The following is a 10,315-nucleotide window of genomic DNA, read 5'->3' on the forward strand; positions in this document are numbered from 1 at the left end:
ATCTACAACTTATGTACATTCGAAAAACTTTTTATCAAATTAATTACTTCGAGAAATAAATAAAAAAGTAAAAGTTTTATTATTTTCATAAAATATTTTAATATTTCTTTTTTTTTTCTTTTTTTTTATTACAATGTAATTGGCTTACTCTTCAATTTTCATCCAGTTAACTATCAAACGTCACACCAATTACCGCTATGTTCATTTTACCCTCGACAATCATTATCAATTGGCCGCCAAATTGGCTTGTCTCATGTTCAATCAACCGAAATATCAAACTTTTTATCCATCATCAACTTTTTTGTATAAATATATACACTACTTAAAATTCATCAGAAATGTTAAGACATTGTTCAGTAACTCAATTTTAAAAAAAATTTTCAGACGAATTTAATTTATTAGTTTTTATAATAATCAATAATAAATATAATATTAAAAAAGTAAATTCAATTTTTTTTTTTTTTTTTTGGAAGTTTTAAAGCTTGAATGAAAAAATTCTTTTGTTTTAGTAATTATTGAGAATATTCCATAGAGCTATAGAGAGAGCTATAACTGGGAGCGACAGTGTAATACGGTTACCCCACAAATTTAATTGTTAATTAACGTTTGATTGTAAGTGTATGCATAAGGTAACTACTTCAAGGTATAATGCATACCAAGTATACATGTTTAACTTGCAAAAATAAATAACGATCAAAGTCTTTAACTATTAATTATCGTCTAATTAATACGTTTAAATTTTCATGTTTCATATCGTTTGACAATTAAATTTTTCATTATAAAATTACAATGAAATTGTTGAGTAAATTATTTCACAAAGAAAATTGTTATTGACCTTTAAAATCTTTCACTTGTATGGTTATTTAGGGTGATGATATTAAGAAAAAAAAAATGGTTGAACATTGGCGATTTTATTGGTCAAGTAATTGGTCCATGATTTGAATTTAAATTATTCAAGTTCTATTTTTTTATTCTTGGAATTTCAAGTCGTATAAGTAGAAGGTCTCGAGCTTTAGTCAGCCATGAATGTAGCATTTTAAAATATATAATGGAATAAACAATAGAAAAAAATCTAAAATAAATATTTTTAGATGCTTTACATAAATCAAAAAATGTTAGAAATAGTTGATAATTTCAAAAGGTTGAATATAGCGAATTTCAGAGGTCAAAAGACTTTAAAATTGTATTTTAAAATTTTTAATTTAGAAATAAGATTTTATTTTTTTTCATAAATACAATCTGCCACTCAAAGTCCATCACTTGTAACTGAAGGCAAAAAAGTAATTATAAATTTTAAATTTACATCATTTCACTGATTTCAAATGATTTGAAATGGCGCAAGTAGAATATCTCGGTTTTTGGTCAGACATGGAAATAGTATATTTCAAAATATGCGATTGAAAAAAAATCTAAAATTTAAAGTTGCATATTTAAATAATTTACACAAACTAAATAATATTCAGAAGTAATTATTAATAATTTTACTTGATAATTACATAGCTAAATATAAAAATAACCAAGTATATCAAAAAAAAAAAAAAAAACTCATACGCAAAGAATAATAACTGTTAATTAAATTTATAAAATATTAAATATAGAAAATTATTTATTATTTCAGTGAGAGACCGGATACGGATATGTCACCACGTGGTGAGTCTGAGGATAAGTGAGTGACGGCATGGGGTGCTCGAAGGGTGCAGCCCATCACCCTCATGTTACGCCGTTTCTTTCTGCACCCTCAGCACCATTATCGACGTTGGTGCACAAGCCCTAGGGTGGCACATAGAAATTATCGTCATCAATACCATCATCGTCATCAACAACGTTATTACACGACTTTGCACATTGGCCTTGTGTTCAGGAACGTAAATAAAAAATTATATCTTTAAATAATAATAATAATAATAATGATAATAATAATAGTAATATTTTAAAACAAAAAAAATATTATTATTAAAAAAAAAAAAAACAAATAAAACCAAAATGAAATATTTCATACTTTCAACAACCAACAGATAATATTTTTCACAAAATGAAAAATATATAATTAATCATTTAAATTTAAATGATTTTTTTTTTTTTTCCATAATATCAGGTTAATTAAATCCCCCGCATCTAGCTGTACTATATTTCGTTTTTCATAACAAAAAAGAGTAAAATAATGAAAAAGAAAAAAAGAAATTGTTTGAATAGAAAAAAAAGTAGTAACAAAAAAGATGAAAAAGAGAGAAACAAAATAAAGTGGTTAAAGTGAATAAAAATCGAGGGATTATAATTCTTCAAGGTACATAAGAAATAGCGAAGGAAAAATATTTTTTATTTTATTTTCTTTCTCAATTAGTCGAAGAAAAAAAAAATAAAAGTTTCGAAAAAACTTTATTTTTCTCTCGTGGTTTAAATTATTATGCAAATTTTTTTTTGTTATTTATTTCAATTTTAATAATTAAAAGTATTTATTGACAGTTCTATTGAACAATGTTTACTTAAATTTATTGCTGATATAATTGTTATAAATTTAAAAAATGAAAAAATATAAAAATTTATGAATTACATATATTTTATTGAGTTATAGTTTGAATCTTTTATAAAAATCGTTGTTGAAAGTATTGAAAGAAAAATAATAAATTTTGCAATATTAAATAAAAATTTTAAAAAATAATAAATATTATAAAAATCATGGTGACGGGGATAGGGCTAGAGGGAGTTTAAAAACAATTTTTTTTAATTTTTTTTTTTTTTTGTCCTCGGGTGTTGATTGAAGACCGTGGGACCAGAGGAACGCGCGTAGATAAGAGGCTGTGAAAAAAAAATAACACACACAAACACATACATAAATACACTTACACACGATTAGAAAAAAAAAATATAAATAAATGAAAAAAAAAATAAAAAAAAACGCAAGAAAAAATAACTCTGAAGAGAAAAAGATTAAGTAGGAAAAAAAAAATTCATACCACCGCGATCGAGACAAAACATAAACAATAAAAATTTATAAAAAAAAAAATATTCAAAAATTGAACTTAAGAGAGTTAAATTCTTTTACGATATAATAATATTATAAAAGAAAAAAATTTCAAGTCCAAAGGGTGAGAAATAAGTAGCTACAAAATAGGGGTTGGAAAAAAAAATAACAAGAAATTGAATTATCGATTGTTATGTGACCTTTTCCAACAATTTTTTTGTGATAAATTGTCTCACTGTTTGCCCACTTAAAATCCAACATAGCCATGAAAAAATAAACCTTTAAAAATTGCCTAAAAAAATTGAAAAAAAAATATATATAAAATGATTAAAAAAACATGTTAAACACTGAACCATAATTAAACATTTCTAATCGATAAAAAAATTACTCGTTCGCGTGGAGAAATTGGCTTGGCTGTGAGCGCAAATAAAATTTGAAAAAAAAAATACAAAAAATGTCGAGTGACTAAAAAAAAAAAAATCAAGGGTCTTGCAATGGCGTAAAAAAAAAAACTAAAAAAAGAAAAAACCCAAAAAAAAAAAAGTCTAATAAATAAATAAATAAATAAGGAAAAAAAAAAAGAAAATTTAATAATAATAAATAGGACGAAAAGGGTCAGGAAGAAGTTATACAGTAACATGCAAAAAAAAAAAAAAAAAAAAAAGAAAAGTAGATGTAGGATTGGCCACCAGTCTTTCCGGGATACAAGGGTAGGTTTCACATATAGATACGCCTAAAAAAAATAAATATATATATAAATAAATAAAAAAAATATATAAAAAAAAATATATATAAAATTATATAAATAAAAAATAGTAGAAAATAATAAAATAATAACAAAGATTAATAAAGAAACGTGATCGTGAAGTCTTAAGATCGTGGGATTTTAAAAATATTTATTTATTAAATCAACGAATAAATAATTTGTTGATTGTTAATAAATAAATTGAGTCATCGATTAAATATAATATATTAAAAATATATAAAAAAATTAATTATTAAATGAGTTTATTAATTTTATTGATTAATATTTAATTATAAAATAATAGATGATGATTATAATATTTGTTGAATTATCATATGTTATTATAATACACTTGATGATATTTAATAATATATTTAGTGTATTTATTTGTTGATTTTTTTTTATTTTTAATTTTTTTCTTATTGACATGTTTATTTTTATTTTTTTCTGCTATCGAGGCATCTGGCGTTATTGGTTTTCATAAAATTGTAGATAAAATTTTTTTAAAACAATGGCTTAGTTTATCTTTGAAGATAAATTGTTTTTTTTATTTTTGTATTGGCTTTGTAAATTTTCTTTGAGAAAAAATAGGGGTATGATTTGCATTCAACGTTTTTTTTAACTGTAAAAAAAAATTGGATATACGTTTGTCCGAACAAAGCTGTGATTCGATTGGTAAAAGAAAATGAATAAACAAAAAAAAAAATTCGAGTTGATCGCATGAATATTCAGGAAAGAAAAGAGTTTCAAAAGCAAAATGGATTTCACAATGTTTGTCCATCGGAATCGAATCTGAAACTAAATTATTTCATTTTTTTTTTATTATTTATTATTAAACTTAAAATCCGAGAATAGTTTTATTTTTTGACTTTAATATTCACAAAGTTTTAAATTGCCATTTTGTTTAATCAAATATTCAAGAAAATTAATATCTATTATCCAAGATTTTTCTTGAAAATTAAATTTCTTTTTTTTATTAAAAAAGTTTCAAGATTTTGGATAATTAATTTACTTTTTCAAATCAATTTATATTTTATTTATATATTTTTTTTCGTTATTCTTGATTTTACATCAATTTATTTTGGGTTTTTTAAATTTTATTTTTCTTTAAAGAATCAGTGCATCAATTAAATAAATAATCGTAAAAATATAAAAAGAAAATCAAGCCAACTAAATGACCTCGATCGTATTGAAAAGAAAAAAAAATATCATGAATCAATATCTCGTGTTTCAAAATTAATAAAAATAGTTAACAATAATTATTATTTTTTGAGCTAAAGGTATTTGTGATTGACCGTGGTTTTTGAAAATGCGAAAACCACTAGAAAAAAGAAATATATATATATATACCAAGCGCCTAACCATGAATTAATTTATACATAAACATAAAATGAATAATTGATTGTTTAACTTAGACACATGAGTGAGGTGTAGAAAAAGAAAAAAAAAAATTATATAATTAACTAATAATAAATAATAAAAGAACAAAAAATAATGATAGAAAAAATAAATAAATAAAAAAACAACACAGAGATGACTGTGATCCTCAAGATAATTGATAAACAATATTAATAAATTTATAAAAAAATTATTACTTGTCAATATTCTTGAGACTCTCTAGCCGAAAAGAAAAAAAAATAATATACTTACAAATATGAAATATATATATACTATAATAATAATTTACAAATACCAAAATAGTTTACCAACGAAGCAAATCAAGCAAAGAGAATAAATAGAAAAACATATACAAAAAATAATGATAAAAAAAAAAAGGGAAAGAAAAAATATTAAAAAAACTTAAAAAAAAACGAAAAAAATGAAAAAAAAAAACATAGGAAAAATTAATAATGAGTGCATGGAAGTGTTTATTTGTGTGAATTAGATTTTAGTTAAGGTGATAACGGGGTAATTTACACACGAAACGAAATATAATCATCGAAAATAATTATAATTAAAATTACAAAAAAAAAAGATTTGTCATTTAAACGGAAATAAATTTTTTTTTTGATTCGTAAATGAAATTTCACTTGACACGATAACATATATACTCCATGCCTTATAATTAGCTGATAATTAAATCACCCATGTGAATTTTTTAAGTAGAAAAATTGCCTAGTTTTCAGTTAATATGAATTTTATTAAAATTAAATAAATTCATGTAAATTAAATTAATAAAAAATCACAATTTTCTTGTTTTTAAAATTATAAATATTTTAATTTTCAATGATAAAATAGCAATAATATATTAATTTTCATTTTGATTTTTTCCATAAAATCGTATAAATTTGATTTAATTTCATGTTTAACTGAAAACTTGTCGGTAATGTTATGAAAAAAAAATGTTTTTTGTTTGAAATAAATTAATTAAAAATAGCCTAAATAAAGTCCAGTTCTTCAATCATCATCAAAAAAAAAACTCATTATTTCTTTATAGAAAAAATTGGATAATAAAATTTCTCAAAATACTCGATGAATATATATTTTAAAAAAATTTATATACCAACATTGAGTTACTCTAAATTTGAATAAAAATTAAATTTCAAAAATTAAATTAATCAATAAATAATGAAAATATTAATTTTATAGAAAAAAAAATTGTTTAAATATTTTATGATGATTGCAGATTATTCTGGCACTGATGAATAAAAATAAAAAAAAAACCCCGTAGAAATTAAGTAGTCAATGCGTATTTGTAATTTTAGATAAAATGGAAATTTAAAGAAAATATATATATATAAATAATAATAATAATAATAATAACAATAATAATAAGATTTATTAAATTTTTATTTAAAAAAAAAAATATTAAATCGATAAAGAAAAATAAACAAAACTGTACACTTGCAGGCAAAATAAAATGAAAATTAATTTACATATTAAACAATCGAGGAAAAAGGGAATGAGAGTCAAATTTATAATAGAAAATTTTTCTAGCCATTGTTTATGATGAAAACGAAAAAAAAAAATTAACAAAAAATAATAACAATTTTATTTTTCTGTAGCATTATTATTATTTTATTATTATTATAATTATTTAAATTTTAATAAATCGATGTTAATCCTTACCTCGGTCTCGACCAAGTCATTATTGCGATGAACAATAATTATTCATGAAAAAAAAAATAACAAATGTTTTTTCCATATGAAAATTAATGTTACGTATATTTATAGTCGTTGATAGACAATCCAATAATTAAAATTGGATTGCGACAGTGATAACAGAATAGCAGTGTGATAGTTACCGAAAGATAGAGAAAAAATATGCAAAAAAAAACGTGATAATAATAGTGTTTTATTATTATATTAATATATTAATTATTAATGATATTTAATATTCTTTTTCTTCTTCTTCTTTTAAAGATAGTAGGATTTCGTCGAGACCTTGATATTATTTTTTTGTTTATTTTTAATTTACGAGGTTTTTTTTTTTTGTTATTGGATAATTGTAATTATTTTTTTTCTTTTCTCTTTTCATCAACCTGTTTTCCTTTTCAAATTTAATTCCATCATGTTTTACATTAATTATATGTATACTCAAATTATTATTATTGTTATTATATAAATATTAATTTATATCGATGGAAAATAATATATTTTATGTTTATTTTTAATAAATCTATTTTTTGTTCTCGTCAATTTTTATTATTATTGTTTTTATTATTTTATTTTTTATTTTATTTTTGCAGGACACAATTGCTTATTGAAAAATTCTATTTCCTTGTAATTTTTTTTTTTTTTTCTTTTTTTTTCTAATGCTCAGGGAAATATCTGATTGTGGAAATCAATTTTTATTTTTTTTTTTATATATATTTTGTTTTATTGAAAAAAATTATTTTAATTAATTTTGAATTAGCTGATTCTTTTTTTTTTTTATTGTATTTTATTATTGTCGTTCTATTGAGAAAATGTCAAATGGATTTTTATTTCAGTTAAAATCATGCAGCTGGAAAAAATTGATAACAGAAATTATAAAAATTGTTGAATGAAACAAGTTTATAGTTGCCGGATAATTAAAAGTTTGTGATGTATTATATTTCATGAGGAAAATACTGAATTTAATAAAAAAAATAATAGTATTGATAAAAAAACATCACCAATTATTGATAAAGAAAAAAATAAAGAAGGCCAAAGAAAAATAAAAACTCAACCTTGGTCGAAACGGAAATATTAAAATTTGAATCGAACAATATTCATAGATCAACAACTTTTTCTATTATTAAATTATCAAAATATTAAAAAGATTATTTGAAAAACCCAATTCAAACAAAAAATAATTGTACATTACATATTAACTAAAAAAAAAAGACAACAAGTTTAATTGACTTACTTAGTTTCTTTTTTTTTTTACAAGAAATTTTGAGAACTTTTGTTTATTTTGGCTAAATAATAAAACTACCAAGTTGTATTATTTGAAAATAAAATACAACAATGTAAATAAATTCATATTGTTCAGACATAGAACAATATGAGTTTATGTTTATTGTTTACTTTTAATTCTAATATTTGTGCTTCAAAAAATTATCGAGTTTAGAGTTAAACGAGTTATTTAATCATGATTTATGAATTATTATGAAGAAAGCCAAGCTTATGGGTAAAAGACATAAAATTTTGCTGAACAAAAGCTTGTATTACGTTATGCTAGGTCAATAAACGTAAATTTTCCTTTGAAATTATTCCACACTCATTATCCAGCCATTTATGATGCAAAACAGTATTTCTCAAAGTACACAACAATTTTCGACAAAAAAAAAATAAATATTATTTTTTTTCACTGTTATTTTACACAGTATATTTATTAACAATTATGATAGATAAAAACATGTAAAATTTGCATATTAAAACATCGAATTACCGAGGAAAAAATTCATACTCACTGAGTGTATTTTTTATTTTACGGTAAAAAAAAATATTGAATACTTGAAATATCTTTATGAAAAAAATTAATAAAAAAAATATAACATTACAAGCAATATATTTTACAGCTTTTGATATTTTAATTTGTAAAAAATATAAGCACTGGTTATAATTAAAAAATATAAACACAAATACCGAGATGGATCATCAATCTTGACAGTCAAGTGTTTTCAAATTTAATGAGAAAACGAGGATAAAAACAAACAATTTAATAAAAAAAAAAAAAATAATGAGAAAAAAAAATCCATATAGAGCAAAGGTTGAATCGATTTCTACGATTGGACAATTCATCAGATATGTCGAGAGTTTATCACTTAGCTATTTCAGTAAAAAAAATCAACAAAAAATTCACTATCAACAGAGTTGTGTGTTAAATTAAGTCAAAAAAAAAAAACTCAATTAATTAAAAAATTACTAAAATTAAAAAAAAAAAAAAACTAACTGTTGGTTTTTGTTTCTAAAAGTTAATTAAACAATTATTCATTTCTTTCGATTGAAATATTTATAAAAGAAAGAAAATAAAAATTTAATAAAACATGATTTATTATTTTGAAAAAAAATTATAACAATGTTGTTTTTTGCAATAATAAATAAAAATAATTTTAAATTTGTCAAATTTTATATTCACATATAAAATGCAATTTTAAATTGGGTTTCCGTTTCTATATAAATCCATTTGATTTGTAAAATAAAAAAAATATATATTTTATAATAAAAGCTTCTCGTCTTGTGTATGAAAATCGAAAAATCGAAAAATGAAAAATAATAAAAAAAATCGATTTCCGTTGTTTTATTTATTTATTTTTTTTGACAGTGAATATCAATGGGAAGTTGGAGGGTTGTTAGGGGAAGATAAGGGGAAGATAAGGGGTAGAGGTAAATTGCAACACGACAAGTAGAAAAGAAAAAAAAAATATACAAGTAAATCTGAGTTTGAATTTTCCATTAGAATATTGCTTTAAAATACAATTGAGACAATAACGTGTTAAATAAATTGCTAGATGGCTCTCCCACACAAACATGATACAAAAAAAAAATACCCGACAATTTTATAATCTCAAAAAATATTTTATTTTGCTGCAATATTCTAATGGGAAAAATGTTTACTCGTCGTGAATGAATAACTTTCATTTCCTTTTTCCAATTTTACGAATAAAAAAAATTTTAAAACGCAAAATATATAACGAGTTTTATATGATTAATTTTTTTACTCGAAAATTGCAGATACAGTTTTGTTGAGATATATATTAACAAAAATTTTAAAAATACATAAATTGACAGCTCAATGACTTTCGATACAAGTCGAAAAACGAAACAAACAGCAATAAATACCATAATAAAAATTTTGAAAAATTATTTAGTGAGATATATCGTCTCGGGAAAAAATTATAAAATGGTTTAAATATTTCATTAATGAATGTCAATTTATAAAAATTCATAAACATCATTTTGTCTTTTTGAAAATATTCAAATGACGAAAATATGAATTAATATTTTAATTTGAAATTAAAATAATCAACGACGATCCCGTACTTGTGATAAAAAAAATATGAATAATAATAAAGTTAATTTATTAGAAATTTAACGATAATTATAATACGAAATAATAATAATAATAATGATATAAAAATATGAGGATTGTACCACGTAATATTAAAAATATAGTAGAATAAAAAAAAAAAAATTATAAT

General features: G+C 21.5%; 1 protein-coding gene across 2 annotated transcripts in view; it reads left to right on the forward strand.

Annotated features, from left to right (window-relative positions):
• LOC122848391 (broad-complex core protein isoforms 1/2/3/4/5-like) overlaps positions 1–9,890 on the forward strand; it is a 40,310-nt gene extending 30,420 nt beyond the window's left edge. For both annotated transcript variants that reach the window (XM_044146447.1, XM_044146446.1), the window contains exon 10: positions 1,619–9,890. In XM_044146447.1, the coding sequence (XP_044002382.1) occupies positions 1,619–1,670 (52 nt within the window). In that variant the 3' untranslated portion in view covers positions 1,671–9,890. The remainder of the gene's footprint in view (positions 1–1,618) is intronic.
• Positions 9,891–10,315: the final 425 nt, after the last annotated feature.

Source organism: Aphidius gifuensis, linkage group LG2, assembly GCF_014905175.1.
Source record: "Aphidius gifuensis isolate YNYX2018 linkage group LG2, ASM1490517v1, whole genome shotgun sequence".
NCBI lineage: Eukaryota > Metazoa > Arthropoda > Insecta > Hymenoptera > Braconidae > Aphidius > Aphidius gifuensis.